Raw genomic sequence first — 23603 nt, forward strand, 5'->3', positions numbered from 1 at the left:
CTTCTGTGGAGCCAAGTGGTGGATATACAGTGACGAGCAAGCCAAGGTCTGGAAGAGCTTGTTAAAGACAAATGAACAGGTTGGGGGAGGGGTGCATATAACATAATTACAGTTCAGTATGATTTCCTAGTTTAGAGGTGTGATCAGAGTACTAGGAATATGCAAGGGAAAAGGAACAAGCGTAACCTTGTGGGATCAGAGTATACCTAACAGATGAGGTGATGTTTTATGATAGGATAGTAGATCTGTCTGTCACTCACAGAAGCATAAAACAGGAATTCCTTGCATGGTGAAGACAGGTGAAAGAACTTGTCCAATTGAGGAAAAACCTTGTTTTGTATGTCTGGAATACAGGGTGTATGTTGACATTGCAGTGGTAGTAGCTGGTGATAGGAACCAAAGGAGTGAGACTCTGTGTGTGTCATGTTAAAGAGCACCTTGTAGGCAGGGTATGGGATGAACCAACTCTGGTGACATTGAGAACTGGCTGAGACATAGAGGCCAGTTATTGTATTGAAATAGTTCAAGTGTGAGAATGAGACCAGGACCAGTGATAGAAAGGTTAGAAAAACCAGGGGTGATCCTGAGTTTATTTGATAACTAAACAGATTGGTGGTTGTACCGGTATTAGAGACAGAAAACACCAAGCAAGCTTGAGGGGAGGTACAGTGAGTCCATTTGTGCAATTTATTGCATTCGAAGGGCTCACAGATCTTTCATGAATTTATTCATAAATATGTGTTGTGAGAACCACCTGCTACATACCCGGTAGAATAAGATACACATTCTGTCCTAAAGGCACTTGCAGTTTAGGAATCGTGATTTGAATTTAAGTGTTCAGTGAGAGATACTGAGACTGTGAGGCTGACAGTGTGGATTTGGGGGATTGATGTGAAAACCATGAAAAACTAATGAACAGCTACAAAGAGAAGAGATTGCAGAGAAAACCAAGGAAGAAGAGTTTCAAGAAGACAGATGATGATTGATAGAAACAGCCATAAGGAGATCAAGTAGGACAAGAATGAATGAATACATGTTTGTTTTATTTTGTCCTTAGGGGGAAAATCTGAGGGAAAAGAAAGGCCAGACCTAGAGCTTAGAGTAAAATGGAAGAATAAGGGTGTCTGGAAGTGAGGCCATTTGGTTTGTTTTTAACCTTTTAATAACAAGCGTTCCCTTCTGCCTAAATTGCTTTTAGATAAGTTTCATTGGTCTGGTATCTATTAGGATAAAATGATTTAGAGGATCTCTCATTTCCAGGGAAAATAAATATATTCCTCCTGGACAAAGAAATAGAGAAGTCATATCCTGGGGAAGTGGGCGTCAGAATTCACCACGTATGGGCCAGCCTGGATCGGGCTCCATGCCATCAAGATCCACCTCTCACACTTCAGATTTCAACCCGAATTCTGGTTCAGACCAAAGAGTAGTTAATGGAGGCAAGTATTTTGACCAAATTTGTCAATCTCATTGATCAAAGATATAATTTTCTGAATATTCACAGTTTTACTTAGTTGATAAGAGGATGCATACCTTTTAATGATTTCTGTGGAGTAGTTTTCAGTAAATATTTAAAATTTGCCTTTGTGGATATCAAATTAGTAAAATTGTAAAAATTAGTATGTTGTTGGCATATACAGAATTTAACATGATGAAATACTCATGTATTAAGGTAAAATGCTAAATTTAACCAAAGACATTCACTTGGCAAAAAAACACTCCACATATAAAGAAATTGGAAACTGGGTAGGTTCTCAATTTTAAAAACACTGGACGATAAAATTATTTAGACATAGTTTACATGGAAAATCCAAATCTGTGTGAAATGCTCAGTGGTTAATATAAATTCATTTTTATGAACTGTTTGTTTATATATTTATATTCTGCTTACTTCAAGAGGATTTGAGGTACCTTGCAGTACAAGACATGGCCAACAGTCATGTGAAGATGGTGGGGAAAAAGTGCTTAAAAAAATAAAAATTCAATATAAAGGCAGATATTATAGTTTAGTTTAACTAAAATATGCAAACTTGCATCTTTAGTAGGAAGATTTTTTTTTTTCCCCTATTCTCCCTCCAGATCTAGGTTAAATATGGCTCATGGGTCATGGCTCTCTCATACAAGTCAGGGATACTGGAAACAGCAGTACCATAGACTGTATGGAACTATGGTAATTAAAATATTGGTGGTGTTTTAGATACTAACCGGGGGGGAACAGTGGGCATTCAATTTTAGGTATTTAAGTTTGGAAAGTTAGACAAATAGAGAACACTAAGTTTCCAATTTCATTTGTTTTCATTGAGTCTTTCTCCAGAATTCCTCTCCAAATGAACACTCTTGAGTATTTTCTATACTTTGTATTGGGGTGAGATTTCTTTGCTCACTGAGTAAAGAATTTTAGTTGTTTATGAACAGAATTTTAAAAGTAAAAAACCTGAAAGGGGCTGGGAAATGTATGATACTCAAGTGTGTGGAACCCTATGGAGAGGAGACCTGGACTGTTTCCTAAGATTAAGGTAAGTGATGTCATGTTACATGTTAGCTGTATTTTGACCTGTGCATATCCCTCAGTGTCAGTTTATTTGGTGATGACTGCTTTGTAGTTGGATTGTTTATTACGCAGTCTCTTAAATGTTTCACTGCATAAGTTATTTAGAAGATACACCTTCTTTTTTTAACTTGATAAGGTTAAAATATGTTTTTTGAAAAGGCAGTGAATATTAATCTCTCACTCCTGTGACTCTGGAAAATAGTAAAAGTAATGTTCTACTTAAATGTACCTGCTTAATGTTATTTCAAACTCAACCTTATATTTAGGTATAGACTAGAAGAAAACCAGTTATAAGAAACTAGTATTTTTAATGGGATTATAATAGCTGTTTCAAAAGATAAAACTAAATAAGAAATAATCTTATCCCTGAGTTTTGTGATTTATTGTGTGAAATTACCTAGTGTATGTTATTCTCCTTTTAACAATTGATTTTCCAAAAAACAGTTATAGAAGCAGGTGAATAGGCAAAGTCTTAACTGTCTTCTTCAATAGTATGTGTAGATCCTAATTAACCCTTTGGGAACGTGTATTCATTTAAACAGACTTAATTTTAAGGAGGTTAAAGTAAAATGTGAATTTATGTCAGTTAAGTTATGCTAAAACTTATCACAAATCAAATGACTGTCCTCAAAGGGTTAAAATGTACAAGAAATCATTTTTGTCATTTTACTTTTTTTCTGTTTACTTTTTTCCCTCATTTTTTTCTTTAGTTTTTATACTTTCCTTCATATCATTTGTTCTGTCAGGTGTTCCCTGGCCATCGCCTTGCCCATCTCCTTCCTCTCGCCCACCTTCTCGCTACCAGTCAGGTCCCAACTCTCTTCCACCTCGGGCAGCCACCCCTACACGGCCGCCCTCCAGGCCCCCCTCGCGGCCATCCAGACCCCCGTCTCACCCCTCTGCTCATGGTTCTCCAGCTCCTGTCTCTACTATGCCTAAACGCATGTCTTCAGAAGGTACAATACCACAATTTGTTCATGTTTTTGTTTGTCTTTGTTTAACTCCTATGTGAGTTTAAAATTACAAAATAGTTTCCTCTTCATTATTTAATAACCTATAATTTCTGTGTTTTAACTTTAGTTTATTAAAACTATTTCTATTAACCTTTTGTTTATTAGAAATTTGATAAATGCTGTATGAAGCTATGAACTATCCTGAATTGTGAGAATGGGGGTTTGTCTCTGCCTGGTAATGAAGCTCTTTTACAGCCCAGGGCCTTCTCCCTCCCACTTTACAGTGTACACAGTGGTTAATGGTAAACAGTGAACCTTCTTCATACTAGTGAATCTGCTTGTTAACCTTAGGTAGGAGTGGTGGTTTAATGGTCCTTTTTGAGAGGGACATTGCATATGGCTGCCTTGGTGTGTTTACCCTTAAATTACAATATAGAGTTTGATTTTGTGTTTGGGATTTTTTTTTAATTAGTTTTGTAATATTTTGTAGTGAAAGTCTTTAGAGGAAATTCTTAATCTAAGATAAAATTGTTATTGTAGAAAACAATGTATGAATCTTTAGGGGTTTTTTGTTTTGTTTTTGTTTACCCTATCAAAAGAAAAAAAAGAATAAAATCCTGTAATTCTCATTCATTGTAATTACAGTTGATATCACTTATATTGAGATGAATACAACTTTCTGGCAGAAAATGCTTCCCTGAAGAAAACTGTATTGGCTGCTTTTTAATAAATTGTTGCCGTCCAGGCAGCGAGGTCATGTGATCTTGACTGAAGCAGCTAATCTTGAACAACATGTTAGGCTGATTTTCAAGGTGACTTCCTTACTCAAGTGCCTATGATGGTGGCCTGTAAATGAGAAGTTAAATTCTGTTGACATATTTTGTTGTGGTCTGTTGTTTGTGTAAGTGATATTCATATCATGAGAATGTGTTAGATAAAATTCACATTACTGAATGTGAGCTTGTTCACCACTGTTAGATGTACAGATTCACATAAAAGTTTACCTTTTGCATGTTCAGGGAGGCTACATTATTCAGTTTTTCTTTTTAACTAATTAGAATTAGTGTTTTCTAGTCATATAGTTAGGTGACACTGAAGCATTTTTTAAATGTGAACCTCAAAATAAAACTATGAAATACAGTGGTTTTCTGTGTTTAGAATAAATTTTCTTTCTATAAGTATTTCACATGTTGCCAAAAACTGAACTTTTTAAAGTTTGATTTCACTGAGCTGTGTCAGCCATCTTTCTTGGTCTTTTCCTGTAAAAGGATGTAAAAAATATGTATGAATATTTAAATACCCAGTTCTTAACTCATCTTCAATATAAATTATATCTCCAGTTAAAAATTATAGTAACACTCTTTGTAAGACTGTGCTCATGATTGTATTCTTACTGAGGACACAAATTAATTTGACATCCTAAAGAGCTTGGCAAGGGACTTACCTGATGGCCCAGTGGTTAAGACTCTGGTTTCCACTGCAGGGGGTACAAGTTCAATCCCTGGTCAGGAAACTAAGATCTCACACTCCAACGTAGCATGGGCAAAAAAAAAAAAAAAAAGGGGGTGAGGAGCATTGGCTTTGGCATTAAGAATGAGTTTGCCAAGTGTTACCACTGTCAGGTTTCTGTTGTAAGAGTCATTGTATTTACTGTTTTCACCTGACACTTTTGCTTCAATGCATAGTAGACTTCTTTATAAACAGAAATCACTAATGTGACAGGATTGATGTGGGATTTTGATGATTCATATAGTGCAAATTTCTTCCCCAGATGTAAATTACTCTAGTATACAAACCAGTGCCTTAGCCATAGAATTTTCAGTTCACAGCCTGTTTAGTCTGAGACACTCTACAGGTGAGGACTGGTTTTTGTTTTTGTTTTTTTTTTAGCTACTACAAAGGTGTATCAGTAGTTTTTTCAGTAATTTTTTTTCCTAGTCTTAGAAGTAATATAGCAAATTTGAGGGAGAAAGCCAAAAGTGTATGTTAAAAATTTATTTCATCATATAGCTATAACTTTATAAACATTTTGTCATACTTATTTTTATATACCTACAAATAATGGATATAGATTAAACAAATTGCTAAGATCTTTGAAGAGCTGTGACATCTTATTGTTTGATTTCTTACCACCAACTGCATCCTACCCTTTTTTTAAAAAATAAAAGGGAACAAAATAAAATTTATTTATAAAATTTTATGGCATTCCACAAAATAATTCTGAAAAAGTATGGCCAAAAATATGTATGGTGCTTATTTTCTTTTTTTTAAACCAAGAAGGAATGAAAGAGAAAGTGGGAGAATGTGTGTGTGTGTGTGTGTGTGTGTGTGTGTGTGTGTGTGTGAAAGGGAGGAAGGGAAAGAGAAAGAATGGGCTATGTGTATTTAGCAGAAAAGTAGTACTGATGGACATTGTGGCATTTATGTGATGTTCACTGTTCCTTTCTTAGGGCCTCCAAGGATGTCCCCAAAGGCCCAGCGACACCCTCGAAATCACAGAGTTTCTGCTGGAAGGGGTTCCATTTCCAGTGGCCTAGAATTTGTATCCCATACCCCACCAAGTGAAGCAGCTGCTCCTCCAACAGCAAGGACCAGTCCTGCAGGGGGCACATGGTCATCCGTGGTCAGCGGAGGTAGGTGACACTTGGCTTGGAGCATAATAACAGTGTTCATTTTGTTATTCTACTGGATGTGAAAAGGGCTGAGCTTGAGCTCTATGTGAGGAAGTCTATGTGTATAAAAAATAGTGGAGTAACCAGGAATTGAGAAAACTATTTTTATTTTGGGCTCTACCAAGTTATTCACCATATGTTAAGGGCAAATCATGTGATCATCCTGAATTTCAGTTTTCTCAGTGAGTAAAGTAATTTTTCCCTAGTCTATTCTCTGGTTTTAGGTGAGATTCATATGGGGTTCATAAATATGAATATACTTTATAGTTTTCTAAAGTTCCACTCAAATGGAAGGCAAATATAGTACATAAACAACATTTGGAGGGATCATATTTCATGTCTTCTTAGCAGCCTTGTTCATTGATTCTTTCACAAACATTTATTAATATTTTGGGCTTACAGTGCTATGTATTTCTTTCCCCCACCCCCCATTCTTCCCATACATTTTTGTTGATATCCTAGTTTATGCCAGGCAATATTCTGGGCCTAGGTCCTGTGGGTTTCTTTAGTATCTATATATGGCACTAATTCCTGACCATATTTCACTTGTAAGGAATAACAAACACAGGAGCCCAAATTTTCTGTGATTAGCCCGAAGAATGTGCTAATGGAAGCTATGAAAGTGTAAAAAATATACTTTGACAGGATCTTAGAATTAGGTTAAAACTGCTTTTGCTACTTAATGTATTGCTTCCATGATAACTAGAGTTTGAGCATGTAATGATTGTGTGTTTTTTGGTCATAAACTCTGTTAATCAATGCATGGGACTTTTAAAAGAAAAAAATCTTTAAACAAACAAAAATATATCCAACTCCATTAAATATCTTTAGTTAATACACATTGCTCACCTTCATATATAATTTTAGGTTTAAGTTTACTGTAAATTCCTTTTAATTTTCTATTTTCTTCTTTGGTCTTCAATTACAAGGAAATAATTAACAAAAAAATAGAATTTCTAAAATATTTATTTCTTCATTGTATCATTATTTGACATTACTCAGATGACCCGGAAATGAATTTTGAAAGTAACAGCATTATAGAAGTAAAAGAGTAAAATCACAGTTGTTAAGAGATATGCACAAAATGGTGTTAGAGGTTTACTCTATATTAATTAGAAAAAAGATAGTTGTTAAGTAATACTTTCTTCCATGATCCTTTTGACATAAAAAAGTAAAGAACCACTAAAGTGAAATAAATTGAACCATTTTCTCTAGATCTTTGGAATCTGAATAGGTTTGTAATGAAATATGAAACCTGTTAGATACTTATTTCGAAGTCATTGAAATACGAACCCCACCTTGGATTATCTGTCTCAGCTAAAGTGAGTTCCTGATTTCCTTAATTACTGCAACATAAATTTTGATGTGTTAAGGAGTATATAGGATTGGCTGCAAACTGCTAAAAGATGTTCATTATTTGAAGGAGGAACAAAGAAGTCTACTTCTTAGGGATCCCCCCAACACTGTCCTACTTTAAAGAGACAGTCTTACTTTTTAGTAGAGAGTGTTGTTATTTTTATCCTAAAAAGTAGCATTTTTCCTACCTTAGAAATCCAGTTTCTAAATTCATTTCAAATACTTTGTTTTAAAATTAATATATTTAGTTAGAAAACTACTGTTGGACATAGGTATTAGTAATAATTGCTTTCATTTTTGAGATATTTGTTGTCTCCATCATCACCTCTATTCCTGAGACTTTGGAAAAGAAAACAGAACGATGGGATAAAGAGTAATTGGGGGAGGAGGTCAGATAGAACTCTTTTACCTAGATCTTCAGAGACACTGTTTTGAAGAAGTGACATTTAGCTTGAGAATATAATGGGTAACTTTTCTCTTTCTTGTAGTTCCAAGATTATCCCCTAAAACACACAGACCCAGGTCTCCCAGACAGAATAGTATTGGAAATACTCCTAGTGGGCCAGTTCTTGCTTCTCCCCAAGCTGGTATTATCCCAGCTGAAGCTGTTGCTATGCCTGTACCAGCTGCATCTCCTACACCTGCCAGTCCTGCATCCAACAGAGCTGTTACCCCATCTCTTGAGGGTATGTAAGAAAGGGCTTCCAGATCCACAGTGTCTTTTATGAAGTTGTGTGTTAGAGGTTTAACAGTTTACGAAAAGTGTCTGTGTTGTTTTATTCTTAGGTATGTATTTGAGGGTGACTTCCTAGTAACTCAGTAGGAAAGAACCCGCCTGTCAGTGCAGGAGATAACGGATTCGATCCCTGGATCAGGAAGATCCCCTGGAGAAGGAAATGGCAACCCACTTCAGTATTCTTGCCTGAAGAATCCCTTGGATGGAGGAGCCTGGCAGGCGGGGGGATCCATGGGGTCTCAAAAGAGTCAGACATGACTTAGCGACTAAACTAGAACAACAGTGTATTTGAGGGCACATTTAAAATTTTATATAAATGCAGTTAGTTGTTTAAGTAATACTACTAATCTCATCTGTTATTCTTCAATGTGTGTTGTTAAGATAGTTTACATTCCTGGGTAGTAAATATCAATATAATTAAGTTCATGTTTCATATGTCTGCAAAGTTGGAAAGCCTCTATTTAAATGAAATGTTCTTTTGTAAAAACAAAAAGGATCAAAATTGTTGAATATTTTCTCATTTTACTTTTATAGCTTTTATCTAACTTTGAGTTTTTGTAAAATATCATTTTCTAGCTAAAGATTCCAGGCTTCAAGATCAGAGGCAAAACTCTCCTGCAGGGAATAAAGAAAATATGAAGCCCAGTGAGACATCATCCAGCTTCTCAAAAGCTGAAAATAAAGGTTAGAGCTTTAAAAAGTCTTTAGAAATAAGAGAGAATATGTCTTAATCTCATGCCCAGTATTGAGTATTTTTTGGTCAATACTTTTTCTTAGGATTGTACATATTTAAATGTGTAATTTAACATGTCAAAATCTGTAATTAATATGTTGAGTTTTTAATTATTTTAATAATAGAATTTATTTTCATTTCTAGCATCCTATCCTAAAAGAATTTTAAGTTAGATCCAAATTTATTTCTAATCTTTAGCTTAAAATTATTTTAGATCTAACACTTCCTTAATTTTGCAGGTATATCACCAATTGTTTCTGAACATAGAAAACAGATTGATGATTTAAAGAAATTTAAGAATGATTTTAGGGTAAGTATAGTATTGACTAATGAATTAGAATTAAAAAAAATTTTTTTTAATGTACTAAAAAATGCATTATATATACACCCAGAATAATCAAACCATGTTTATAGAAAGCTAAACATTCTCATAGTTGTCTTTGCCTATGCTTTTTGTGAGGTAATTAAAATCATGAGATTTGATAAGAACAACAGATACTAAATGAAAGAGAATGTACTTCTGATATTGGAAGTCAACATAAGTTGTTATTTGATACTCATTTGATTATATTATTTGATGACAATTGGACCCTGGTTGCAGATTTATACTCGTGCACAAATGGATTGTGATAGAAATCTTTCTGCAGTATCATTTCTCTAAAGACTTGCTGGATCTGATCTCTCCTGGATGACTGTTCATTCTTTTGCCTAGCATTTACTATAACATACTGTACATATCAAGGTATATTTTGAGACCAAATCAAGAAATCATCCTGAAACATCATGTTAATGGGGAAAAATCTGATTAATTCAGCCCCCTTTTTTTTTCAGAGGCTGATAAAAGTTGAATGGATCAAAGGCAAAACCAGCCTTTTCCTAGCCTGTGTTCTGGCTTCCTAAAAATTTAAGTTTTTGCCAGTAGCATCATTCCTAACTTATTGGCACCATTCAAAATATTAAATTTAAATATTACTTCATACTTTTAACACATTTATTCTACTTTAATGCTCTTAACAGTTGTAAATTTAATTTTTTAAGCTATAGTTAATGCATAGACACAATACAAAGAAAAATGACTGACTGCCCAGATGCCCACTACCAGCTTGATATGTCAAGCATTCCAACAAACAGTCTCCTGTGTAGTTGCCCTCCTCAGCTGCATCTCCTGCCTAGTGAAGGGTTTCTTTCCTTGCGGTTCTTTACACTGCATGTGAATACATCCCTAAACCACAGATGGTATTATTTTGTTTAATCTTCAGTTTGATATAAATGTTATGTCCTTGCCCATTTACTTGTATTTTGTCAGTATTTTTTTTTTTTACAGTCAAGCCTTCATTCTGTTCTTATAGTACACTTGCATGAATTTATTATGTTATGAAGGAAGGAAAATTTTTACTTTGAAGTATATGAGATAGTACTTTTTTTTTAAACAGTTTTATTAAAGTATAATTTATATATCACACAATTTATCCATTTAAAGTATAAGTTTAGTGGGTTTTGGTATATTCACACAGTTTATACAACCATCACATAAGCCCTTAGCAGTCAGTGCTCATTTGCTTTCAAACACTTCCACCCCCTCCCACGCCCGTACCCCCCAGTAACCACTGATCTTTTTCTTCATGGATTGCCTCTTGTGGACACTTCATGTGCATGGAACCATGCAATAAATGGCCTTTTGTGAGTGGCTTTTTCACTTACCATCATGTTTTCAAGATTTGTCCATGTAGCCTATGTTAGTACTTCTATACTTTTATGAATAATACCCCATTGTGTGGATAGATCATATTTTATTTATTCATTTATCATCAGTTGATGTGTCTTTGGGTTCTTTTTGACTATAGTGAATAATGCTGCTGTGAATATTAGTATACAGTTTTTGTGTGACCATATGTTTTCACTTCTGAGTATATACCTAAGAGTGGAATTTCTGTTTTGTCTGGTACCTCTGTCCTTCACCTTTTGAGGAAAACTTGATTCTTCGCCAAAGCAGCTGCACTATGTTACATTCCCACTGGCAGTATATGAGGGTTCCTGTCTCCACATCTTTACCAGCACTTGTTACTATTTGTTGTTTTGATTGTGGTTTTGACTTGCATTTTTCTGACAGCTGATGCTATTGAGCATCTTTTTATATATGTGTTGATTGCTCATTTGTATGTCTTCTTTGGAGAAATGTTTATTCAGATCTTTGCCCATTTTAAAAATTGAGTTATCTTTTTATTGAATTGTGAAAGTTCTGTTTATTCTGTGTACAAGTCTTGCATCAAATGTGGGGTTTGCAATTTCTTCCTTTCTGTGGGTTGTCTGTTCACTTTCTTGCTATTGACCCTTGAAGCACAAAATTTATAATTTTGATGCAGTCCAATTCATATTGTTTTTTTTTCTTCTGTTCCTTGTGCTTTTGTTGTCATATCTAATAAACCATTGCCTAATCCATAGTCATAAAGATTTACTGTTGTTTTCTTCTAAAAGTGTCACTTAGAGCTGGATTCCATTTTGAGTTAATTTTTTAAGTTGAAGTGTAGCTGATTTACAGTGTTGTGTTAGTTTCAGGTGTATAGCAAAGTGGTTCAGTTACGTGTGTGTGTATTCTTTCTCAGATTCTTTTCCATTGTAGGTTATTTCTTGATACTGAATGTAGTTCCCTATGCCATACAGTAGTTCCATGTATTTTTTGTATTTCATTTTTGTAGCGTTATATCTATTAATCTCAAACTCCTTATATATCCCCACCCTTCCCCTTTTATAACAATGAGTTATTTTCTGTGCGTTTATTTCTGTAATATAAGTATGTTTGTTTGTTTGTCGTTTTTTTAGATTCCATGTCATATATTTACCTTTTTCTGCCTGACTTACTTCACTTAGTATGATAATCTCTAGGTCCAGCCATGTTGCAAATAATACAAATGACATATTCTTCTTTTATGGCTGATTGTGTGTGTATACACAGCACACATGTTTATCCAAATGACATATTCTTTTTTTATGGCTGATTGTGTGTGTATACACAGCACACATCTTTATCCATTTATGTGTTGATATGTATATCTAGGTTGCTTATGTGTCGTGGTTATTGTAAATAGTGCTGCTGATGAACATTGGGGTGTACATATCTTTTTGAATTAGAGTTTTTATCTTTTCTGGATACATACCCAGGAGTAGGATTGCTGATTCATATCATAACTCAGTTTTGGTTTTTTTAAGGAACCTCCATACTGTTCTCCATAGTGGCTGCACCAATTTATATTTTGAGTGATTTTTAAAGCATAGTTTTGATAGGGTTTCAAATTCAGTCTTTTACCAATGGATATCAGTTGTCCCAGCACCATCTTTTGAAAAGACATTCAGTTGGATTGAATTGAAGTGACTTTGCACCTTTGCTGAAAATCATTTAACCACAAAGTTGGGAGTGTATAATTATACTCACTTTTCCTGCATAGATCTTTATATGTCTGTCCTTTTTGCCAGTACCATACCGTCTATACTAGTGTTAGTGTATTTTTTTAAGTTTATTGTTTCGTCATTTAATAGAAAACATTTTGGCTCTTCATATTATCAGTTCACAACTTTCTATAAACCTTTAATACCTGACTCTTTAAAGTTCTGTGTAGTTGCAGCTTTAGAACTTATTTCTTTGGGACTTCTCAATATTTGGGGGGACCTGAAAATTCAAAAGCATTATTAAGTCTCTTATAAATAACTGTCTGGTCTGTAAGTGAATACTAGAAAGCAAAGAAATGATTGTAAAAGAATGTCTGAGGATGGGCTTTATAATTATCTTTAGATAAAGGAATGTTATTAGTTTAACTATTATTTCCTATGTATCAGAGACTGTTCTAAGAGCTTATGTAATAAATCCTTTATTGTCATCATTTTGAAGCAGGTTCTGTGTGTTTCTGAAATGTGTATATCAGGAAACTGAGGCAAAGATAAATTAACTTACCCCATGTCACATGGCTAGTAAGATAGGGCTAACCATCTGTGTGTTTCATCCTCCAGCAGTGGTTTGGACAGTAGCTAATGCATTCTGTGTGCTGCAGTGTTCAATGAATGAATCATCATAGCCACTCTCATGGTGTGCACATGGCCGTAAACTATGATGGTTCACAAAATCTGTGGTCCTTCACTCAGACAGAAATAGGAGTATCCTACAGTTCTGGGGCTCCTCTGCTCAGAGAGCCATCAAGAAGCTCTACTTTAGCTCTGTGCAGGGTGCTGATAGCTTTATTTGTGTAAAAGAATTGCTAGTAATTCAATCTGTTACAGCTTAATGGTGTGGATTTTGGAGATAAGTATATGATCTATGTTTATATCTTGTCCTCAGTACAACATTGAGGCATGTTATCTAGATTCCCCTGAGCCCAAATGGGATAATTGTAGAACCTACTTCATTGTGTTCTTGTGAGAATTAATGAGATACTGCCTATAAACGGTTTTAATACCATTCTTGACTCATAGTATATACTCAGTAAATATTAATTATTACCAAAATATAGATAAAGCAAAATTACACTGGCAACCATGGGTTTTTTACTGAGTCACATAAGAATTTTACTTTTCCCATAAAATACCCATTGTCCAAAGCAATCTACAGATTCAGTGCAATCCTATCAAAATTCCAATGGATTTTTTTCACAGAAAAAACACAAAAGTAGAAATTGTATGGAATCACAAAAGACCCTGAATAACCAAAGAAATCTCTAGAAAAAACAAGCTAGAAGTATCACGCTCTCTGATTTCAAACTATTGCAAATGTATAGCCTTGGCAAAACATTAAGTACCTGTATTGTGACTTAAATTCTGACTGTGTCCAAATGTTGTTATCACTTTCTGCCTTCAACTGCTTGAGGCTCTGTAACTATATTAGTGATGCAGTGAAACTTGAGAAGTCCCTGAGATGTGTGGTACTGCTTGCCAGGACACCAAGGCTCCCAGTAGTGAGATTTTGACGTTGGTCTGCCTTTCTTGAGGCTCAGGAGATAGTTTGTCCCTCTCTAGTCTTGCAGCCTCTTTTTCTGTGCAGTTGCTCTTTAGCTTATTCTTACTGCCTTGGGCTGTTGCTTGGATTTATTCTCATTTCCACCGTTGGGACCTAATGATTCCCTTTTCCTTCTCTTTGCCTTGAGCTATCCCTGTTTTCTTTCTTCTGTGGAGTAGGGCATCTTAAGTCATTATCAGACAATAGTAGCAATGCTTGCTTCTAGTCTGCAAACTTAAAAACCCCATCACTTATGTTACCAACGTGTTTGTCTTCGGCTCTTGTTGGTGGTGCTTCTGTTTCGTGGTTTCCTATACCTTATAGGTTATGAAGTCTTAACTGACCTGCATGTCTAGTCAGGTCTCCCTCTGAATCGACTTACTTCAGAATTTCCAACCCACCACTTCTCAAGGTCAAGCCCAAGTCTTAGTCCAACATGCATAACAAGTCTCTCTACACCCTTACTCAGCTTCCTCCAGTTCATTTTCCACAGGGCTGCTACACTCATCTTTGTGAACTGTAAATCTTGCTTAAAATTCTTCAGTGATTTCTCATTATCCTGAGAATTAAAAGCTAGAATCCTGAGCATAGCTTTCAAGTCCTTTTATCATCTTGTTCCTCTTGGGTGAGCTTATCATTTCTTGACTCACTTTGTGTCCATTCTTGCTCCAGTTACCAGTACTTTTCTATTTCACATAAGGCCATCTTCTTCCTTTCCTTTGGGTCTTTAAATGTGCAGTTTCTTTTCTTTTACTTAGTGTATTACTCCCTTTTTGAAACTCTCCCCAGACCCCCAATATCTTTGCCACTTCAGATGACATTTTCATTGAGAAGCCTTCTCTTTCCATGAGTTGCTTTTTCCTCTGGAATCCCCATTTACGCTAGTTGGTTAGTGTCTGATCTCATCCAGAGGGAAAGCTTTGGGAGGATAGGAACTATTCCAGCACGCACAATTTCTGACACATGGTATGCACTCAGTACAGAGTTTTCAGGCTAGGACATTTGAGTGCTTACATGACTATAGTTAGGTTGTATAGACATTTCATTATTGTTGCCTTATAATGAAAACATTACTTGTAAATTATGAACAGAGTGTTACTCAGAATATTTCATGCTTACAAATACTAGTTTGTGCTCACGGGGAAAAAAAATGATTACTAGAGTTATTTAAAATATTTAAGTATAATTATTTCCTTTATTTAGTTACAGCCAAGTTCTACTTCTGAATCTATGGATCAGCTGCTAAACAAAAATAGAGAGGGAGAAAAATCAAGAGATTTGATCAAAGACAAAATTGAACCAAATGCTAAGGATTCTTTCATTGAAAATAGCAGCAACTGCACCAGTGGCAGCAGCAAGCCGAGCAGCCCCAGCATTTCCCCTTCAGTCCTCAGTAACACGGAGCACAAGAGGGGACCTGAGGTCACATCCCAAGGGGTTCAGACTTCCAGTCCAGGATGTAAACAAGAGAAAGAAGATAAAGAGGAGAAGAAAGACGCAGCTGAGTGAGTAAACCTGGAATTTAGCACACCCTTTTGCTTCACTTTTCCTTAAGGTGTCCAGGACCTTCCAACTCCAGAATTTATCTAGACTTTTAGACTGCTTTATATGTAACCCTCAACTTAAATACAACTGGTCTTAACAAATAACATTTTAAGTCAGTTAAGTCATTGCACCCTATACTCTTCTTCCCTCCTCCCATGTTTTTCCATCCCTTGGCAAAAAAAAAAAAAAACAACTGTGCATAAATTAAGCACAGCTAATTTATAAATATACAGGGAGTTGGAAAATTACTGGGTTTGGGACTGATACCCCCTGTATGCTAGTCAGTACCCACCTCCTTGCTGTGCTGCTAGAGCTAAGAACTGCCACTGCCAAGAAGAGAGAAAATTCTGGTGCCCCTTATCAATTAAGTGGGGCTTTTGTGGGTCAGTCTTAGAATCTAATCACACCACCATTGGCTGATTTGTTCTGCATTCTCTACAACGCTGTTAAACAGCTGAACTTTTGGAATGCAGCTTGTTGATACGTCAGGGAGCACTTATTCTTGATTTGAGGCAAAAGTTTTTATTATGGTCATGATTTTTCCCAAGATACTTTGTATAGGAAACACTGTCACAGAAAAAAATTACTATATGTTAGAGACTTGATTTATTAAGGATTGCTTTTAAATATATTTTAGAAGGGGCTACTGTCTTCAGGTTGTTTTTGTTGGTTGCTCAAAAGCTTTGCATATTTCACTTTTTAAAAAATTGTCTTTTTTTGACTAGCAATTATCAGATTAAGCAGTGGGAAGTATGTATGTGTGTGTTTTAAGGAAGAGAATGATCTTCTAGTGAGAATTACTTAAATTTAGCAGTTTTTAAAAAACTGTCAGGTATAAAAGACTATAGTGGCATAAGTTCCATGCAGATTTCACTAGCCTTTATTTTTTTCTGGTGTAGGCAAGTGAGGAAATCAACGTTGAATCCCAATGCAAAGGAGTTCAACCCTCGTTCTTTTTCTCAGGTAAGTTTCTCTCTCTCTTTGTAGTAAATCTAGTCTCTTAAAAAAAAAAAAAATTAGTAGTAGTAATACTTCTTTTCCCATACCTTTCATCTAAATTCAGTTACAGTATGCTGAAACAACTTCTAGTTAAAGTTCCTTTTTATTATGTGGTAATTAATATATATTTTTGAACCATAAGAAAAAAATCTAGTTTTATCAATTAATAATGTAGTCCGAGGCAAATTTTTTAATCTTTCTGACTCAGAATTTGAAGATGGTTGGCCTGCTAGGCTCTCAGGTTCATAGATATACTGTTATTATTTTACTGACTTTGAAAGATACGTTTTTTAAAAGATTATTTTTTAATTTTTAAAAACACTTTTTTCCAGTTCTTAAAGATCATCACTGCTATTTTTAATAGCATTGTTGATTAATTGATATAACATTTACATTAACTTTCTACCAAGTATTTCTTTTTTTTATTTTAAACACTTGCAGGTTTATTTTCTGTGAGATAACTTTCATTAAGAGATACTAATTAACAGTGAGTAAAACTGAGAAAGATGGGGGAAACCAGTCCTCAGATTGTAGTAATAGTTACCTTTTCACCTTAAGATAGTTGATTTTTGTTTTTGTAGCCAAAGCCTTCTACCACCCCAACTTCGCCTCGTCCTCAAGCACAACCTAGCCCATCTATGGTGGGTCATCAGCAGCCAACTCCAGTTTATACTCAGCCTGTTTGTTTTGCACCAAATATGATGTATCCGGTCCCTGTGAGCCCGGGCGTGCAAGTAAGTCATAGAATTTGACTTGTTCGTTTATCCTCTGTAAGTTATTTATGTTTGACACCAAGTATTCTGTAGGTGCGCAGTGACTTACAGTGATGGTGTAACAGAGATATTTAAAAGTGGAGCCATGAGACTTCCCTGGGGGTCCATTGGTTAGACCTCTGTGCTTCCACTGCAAGGGACCTGGGTTTGATCCCTGGTCAGGGAACTAAGGTGCTTCCCTGGTGGCTCAGACAGTAAAAAATCCTCCTGCAGTGAGGGAGATTAGGGTTCAATCCCTGGGTTGGGAAGATCCTCTGGAGGAGCGTATGGCAGCCCACTCCAGTATTCTTGCCTAGAGAATCCCCATGTACAGAGGAGCCTAGTAGACTGCAGTCCGTGGGGTCACAGAGTCAGACATGACTGAGCAAATAAGCACACACACAGGGAACTAAAATCCCACATGCTATATAGTGAGTCACCCTCTCCCCCCCACCCCCCCAATTTTTCTCTAAAAAGTGGAGGCATGCAGTGTGGTATATTGTTGGTATAAGGACCTAACTATGAAAATGTTTTCTGGTCAGAAAGATGATTTAGATTTACTGTAGTTTGGGATTTGTCCTTTTAGCTGTGGGTGTGACTTTATCTTTTTAATGACTATTAAGAATCAGGAAACTTTAGAGCTGGCTCTCTAGCAATATACAACTAAGAGAAAGTGGTAAGATACATTCCTAATATCTTGAGAGCTTAATCTTCATTTTCTTTTTATTTCCTTAAGCCTCTGTATCCTATACCTATGACGCCCATGCCAGTCAATCAAGCCAAGACATATAGAGCAGGTAAAGGTGAGAATAATCCTGCCTGTGTTTGCTTGTAGTCTGCATGCTGCATGAATGAAATAACTCATTTTATAATGAGTGAATATCTGTGGTTCAGTTTTGACTTTTCATAAAACTTCATTGACTTTTGGATGTTCAACGTTACATCAGGTATTTAAATGGATTTTATGAACAAAAACGGGAGGAGAAATACTCACAAGTTGTGAATTTCAAGATCCTCTTCACAAAAAATAATTGAATTTTGAAATATTCAATGTTAAATATGTAAAGATGGTTTGCTGAATTAACTGTTTGCTCACATTCTTATGTAATACGTAATTTCTCCAAAAAATTTAAAATTTCTTTGTGAGCAGAGATGGCTCACTTCAGAAATTGTCAAAATGCTATTAGAGAAATGTTTCCTCATCTTTAAAATGAGAGTGTTGCATGATCTAGTACTCTGTGTTTGTGCAGAAGAGACTTCATTGAAAAAAAAAAAAACATACTTATCTTAAAAAGAAATACTTTAATGTTGAAAAACATTAAAGGGTTCCCCCTTTTGCCATTTAGGTAATTAAGAGCAGTCGTTTCTGTCATTTTATTGAGAATAGAAAGTAGAATGGTTTGTATAATAAAGTCACTTCTCAGTGCCCAATAATTACCTCCATCACAAAAATTTCACTTTTTTTCCCTATTATAGTTTATTGCAAGAGACTGGCTTTGGTTCCCTATGCTATATAGTAGGGCATTGTTGTTTGTTTGTTTAATATATAGTAGTTTGTATCTGCCAGTCCCAAGCCCCTAATTTATTCTGCCATCTCCACCACTCTCCCACCACTTTCCTCTTCAGTAGTCATTAAGTTTGTTTTCTGTCTGGGTCTGTTTTGTAGATAAGTTCATTTGTATCATTACATTAGACTCTCGTACATGATATCACAAATGTCCTTCTCTGACTTCACTGTTAGTATGATAATCTCTAGATTCATCCATGTTACCACAGATAGCATTATTTCATTCTTTTTTATAGCTGAGTAGTATTCTATTGCATATGCATAATATTTTCTTTATCCATTCACTCTTTATCAAAACACTCTTTATCCACCTGTTCATGGACATTTAAGTTACTTCTGGGACTTCCCTGGCTGTACATTGGTTTAAAACTTGTGCTTTCACTACCATGACTCTGGGTTCAGTCCCTGGTTGGGGAACTAAGATTCCACATGCCATGCACATGGCGCAACTAGATAGATAGGTAGTAGCTCTTGTTTCCCCTCCTTAATAAAATGCTGCAGTGAACATTGGGGTACATGTATCTTTTTGAATTAGAGTTTTCTTCAGATATATGCCCAAGATTGGGACTGTTGGATCATCTGGTAACTTTAAAAATTTTCACTTCTTAAATTAATAAGCTTTCCTCAGTGTTGGAAGCAATTGCAGTTTTGTGCCTGTTAGTAATTAAAATTCTGTTTTTAAAAAAACATGTATGAGGGAAAATTGCCTGGTGGTCCATTGCTTAGTTAGGACTTGGCACTTTCAGTGGCAGGGCCTGGGTTCAATCCCTGGCTTGGGAACTGAAATCTGGCAAGCCTCACAAAGCAGCCAAAAAAACAGAATATATGATAGCCTTTGTCTTTCCTTTAGAACACTGGAACCTATTGGAAGAATTCTACCTTAGATCATTTAAAGTTATCTTGTGGGTTAATCTTATTCTGAGGGCCTGCTGTTTCATTTCTACACACTTTGGGTGTATCATATTAAAAAGATGGATATTTTTATTAGGTAGCCAGAGTGCCATTATCACACTTTATAAAAATAAACTACTTCCTTTTTATCATCTAATAACCATCATAATAAGATTACCCTGATTGAGACAGGAATATATTTTTATAGTTGGTTTGTTTTGAGTGTGGATCAAAATAAGATCTTCACATTATTACATTGGTTACACGTCTTTGTTTTCCCCTATTTTTACCTCTGCTGTTGCTTTGTGACAGAAACCGATTGTTATGTAATATATCATATATTCTAGATTTCTCTCTTCTTGTGATGTCATTGATTACATTCAGGTGTAACTTTTATGGGAAGAGAAAAGAATACTTGATAGACTGGGCATACACACTGAGGAAACCAGAATTGAAAGAGACACGTGTATCCCAATGTTCATCGCAGCACTGTTTATAATAGCCAGGACATGGAAGCAACATAGATGTTGTCCATCGGCAGATGAATGGATAAGAAAGCTGTGTTACATATACACAATGGAGTATTACTCAGCCATTAAAAAGAATACATTTGAATCAGTTCTAGTGAGGTGGATGAAACTGGAGCCTATTATACAGAGTGAAGTAAGCCAGGAAGAAAGACACCAATATAGTATACTAACGCATATATATGGAATTTATAAAGATGGTAACGATAATCCTGTATGCGAGACAGCAAAAGAGACACAGATGTATAGAACAGTCTTTTGGACTTAGTGGGAGAGGGTGGGATGATTTGGGAGAACGGCATTGAAACATGTATATTATCATATATGAAACGAATCGCCAGTCCAGGTTTGATGCAGGATACAGAATGCTTGGGGCTGGTGCACTGGGATGACCCAGAGAGTTGGTACGGAGAGGGAGGTGGGAGGGGGGTTCAGGATGGGGAACACGTGTACACCTGTGGTGGATTCATGTTGATGTATCACAAAACCAATACAATATTGTAAAGTAATTAGCCTCCAATTTAAATAAATTTATATTTAAAAAAAGAATACTTGATAGATATTTGTGAGTGCTCTATGTTGGATCATTTAAGAGGTACAGTATCTGGTCCTACTTTGAATTATGGTAAGATTTATTAAAGGCTCAAGTGATGATAGCCTGATCCTCCCCTCTCCAATTGTAAAGTTTTCTGTCAAGTCTGTCATCTTATTTATTGATGATTGATACTTAACAGCATCTTTTCATTAGGGCTCTGTGCTGTCTTGTCCAACTCTTTGTGACCCTATGGACTATAGCCCTCGAGGCTCCTCTGTCCATGGTATTTTCCAGACAAGGATACTGGAGGGGGTTGCCATGCCCTCCTCCAGGGAATCTTCCTGACCCAGGGATCAAACCTGCAGTTCTTAGGTCTCCTTTATTGGCAGATGGGCTTTTTATCACTAGCGCCATCTGAGAAGCCTCTTCTTTAGGGCTGTGGTTCTCAAATTCTAGTGTACATTAGAATCACTTGGAGAGTTTGTTTAAAAAAAAAAATAAACACCAATTGCTTGGGCCTATCCCCAGAATTTCCAGTTCAGTAGATTTGGGGTATAGCCTGAGAATTTACTTTTCTAGTGCAATTTATTAAAAAAACAAAAACACAATTCCCAAGTGATCCTGTTGGTACAGAACCATACTTTGGAAATCACTTTAATTAGGAGTTTGAAAACAGTGATTTCTGAATTTCTAGCATTGCTTCTCCACTTACTAGCTAGAGTCTTTCAGTAAGGGACTTCCTTTTAACCAGGGCTGTTTGGGTATCTTGAAATAGTTTGTACAGAAAAGTTATGAATACATGTAAAATTTTATATATTGTTAATATATATGTATTATATATATTCTTGTATAATTTTTTACATATCCATTGTATTTCAATTAATTTTTTTTTTTTTTTTCGCTTCTCTCATTGTCCCATCTTTGATCAATGATAGTCGCTTTACATTGGCTCATGTCTCCTTTTGGTACTACTTATTTGTCTCTGATAACTTCATTTCTGCTATGAATAAGGTGTCTCAGGCTAATCTTCTAACAAAAGACCTGGATCAGTAATCCTGCAAGCAACCCTCATTTTCTTTGCTGGGAAATAGTGTTTAGAAACCATTTTCTGGTCGTTGGGTATGCTCATTGCTATTGAATTAATAATATCTGTCTTTTAACAAATTATCACAAAGCCTAGCTGCCTAAAACAGCAAACATATTTTATTTCACATGTTTTCTGAATGTCAGCAATCCAGGAGCCTTTTAACTAGGTGGTTCTTCCTTAGAGTCTCTTGCTGCTGCTAAGTCACTTCAGTCGTGTCCGACTCTGTGCGACCCCATGGATGGCAGCCCAACAGGCTCCCCCATCCCTGGGATTCTCCAGGCAAGAGCACTGGAGTGGGTTGCCATTTCCTTTGCCAATACATGAAAGTGAAGTCACTCAGTCGTGTCTGACTCTTAGCGACCCCATGGACTGCAGCCTACCAGAATCTCTTTAGCAGTTGCAAAAAGATGTTGGCTAGAGCAGGAGTTTGGAGAAGGCAATGGCACCCCACTCCAGTACTCTTGCCTGGAAAATCCCATGGATGGAGGAGCCTGGTAAGCTACAGTCCATGGGGTTACGAAGAGTTGGACACAACTGAGGGACTTCCCTTTCACTTTTCACTTTCATGCATTGGAGAAGGAAATGGCACCCCACTCCAGTGTTCTTGCCTGGAGAATCCCAGGGACAGGGGAGCCTGGTGGGCTGCTGTCTATGGGATCGCACAGAGTTGGACTCGACTGAGGCGACTTAGCAGCAGCAGCAGCAGCAGAGCAGGAGTTATCTAACCTGGAGCTGGTGGGTCTGCTTCCAGATTCAGAGCTGTTGGCAGGATAGTTCTGGTCATAAAATGTCATCTGGCTTTTCCCATAATGAGAAACAACCTAAATGGAAGCCACAGTTTGTTTTACAATCTAACCTTTGAAGTAACCTAGCTTCATTTCTGTCATTTGCTGTTGATTATGTGGAGCAAATCTGGTACATGTGGAAGGGACTATATTAATATAAGGGTGTGAAAACCAGGAGGCAGAATCATTGGGGGCCATCTTAGAGCCTGGCTTACTTACATTTTCCTATAATGTATATAAGATGTTTTCAGAATATTTGTTGTCTATTGCTCTACAAGATAAAATTTAAGATTTCTTTAGTATCTCATTAAGAATTCTTTTAAGTGTCAGTTTTCAGAGTCAGGAATTGCTACCCATGATACTTCAAAAATAACATTTTGTGTAGTCAATGAGTTACGTCAACAATTAGACACCTAGGTAGGTTAACCTGATTGAACTTGTTAACATTTGTAATGATAAATTTTTTTATTATTTTATTTTTTATGTGTCAAATATTTATTCTCAAAGTGAAAATTACATAAAAAGGTTGTTTAGAAAAGTCTTGTTTTCATCCCAGTCTCTTAATTTGTACTTTCCATCCCATTAAGTGGATTGTCCCTTCCACCATTAGCAGCTGATGCTTTAAAATTAATTTCTGTTTATCCTTACAGTGTCTATTTTTACAGTTGTTTCTTTGCAGATGTTCTGTTTTTAAAATGGCTCTATTTGGATTGTTGACCTCTCATTTATATAGTTGACCTTTGAACAACTCAGGAGTTAAGGGTACTGACCCACTGTGCAGTCAGAAACTGAGTATAATTTATAGTCAGTCCTGCATGTTCATAGTTACAAATCATCCAACAGTGGATGGTTTAGTGCTGTAGTATTTACTATGGGGAAAAAACTGTGTAAGTGGACCCACACAGTTCAAACTTGTATTTTTCAAGGGTCAAC

The 23603-nt window shown here is 36.0% G+C and overlaps 1 protein-coding gene across 9 annotated transcripts in view; it reads left to right on the forward strand.

The window, feature by feature from the left end:
- Positions 1-23603, forward strand: part of ATXN2 (ataxin 2) — a 101915-nt gene that overhangs the window by 57857 nt on the left and 20455 nt on the right. For 5 of the 9 annotated variants that reach the window (XM_044930186.2, XM_025267065.3, XM_025267069.3 and 2 more), the window contains exons 9-18: positions 1261-1439; positions 3298-3507; positions 5955-6137; positions 8021-8218; positions 8845-8952; positions 9241-9311; positions 15186-15487; positions 16427-16490; positions 17108-17260; positions 18015-18081. In XM_044930186.2, the coding sequence (XP_044786121.1) occupies positions 1261-1439; positions 3298-3507; positions 5955-6137; positions 8021-8218; positions 8845-8952; positions 9241-9311; positions 15186-15487; positions 16427-16490; positions 17108-17260; positions 18015-18081 (1535 nt within the window). The remainder of the gene's footprint in view (positions 1-1260; positions 1440-3297; positions 3508-5954; positions 6138-8020; positions 8219-8844; positions 8953-9240; positions 9312-15185; positions 15488-16426; positions 16491-17107; positions 17261-18014; positions 18082-23603) is intronic. The other 4 variants (XM_025267066.3, XM_025267068.3, XM_025267071.3 and 1 more) reach the window with 3 other exon arrangements.

The sequence above is a fragment of the Bubalus bubalis genome, chromosome 17 (assembly GCF_019923935.1).
Source record: "Bubalus bubalis isolate 160015118507 breed Murrah chromosome 17, NDDB_SH_1, whole genome shotgun sequence".
NCBI classification, from domain to species: Eukaryota; Metazoa; Chordata; class Mammalia; order Artiodactyla; family Bovidae; genus Bubalus; species Bubalus bubalis.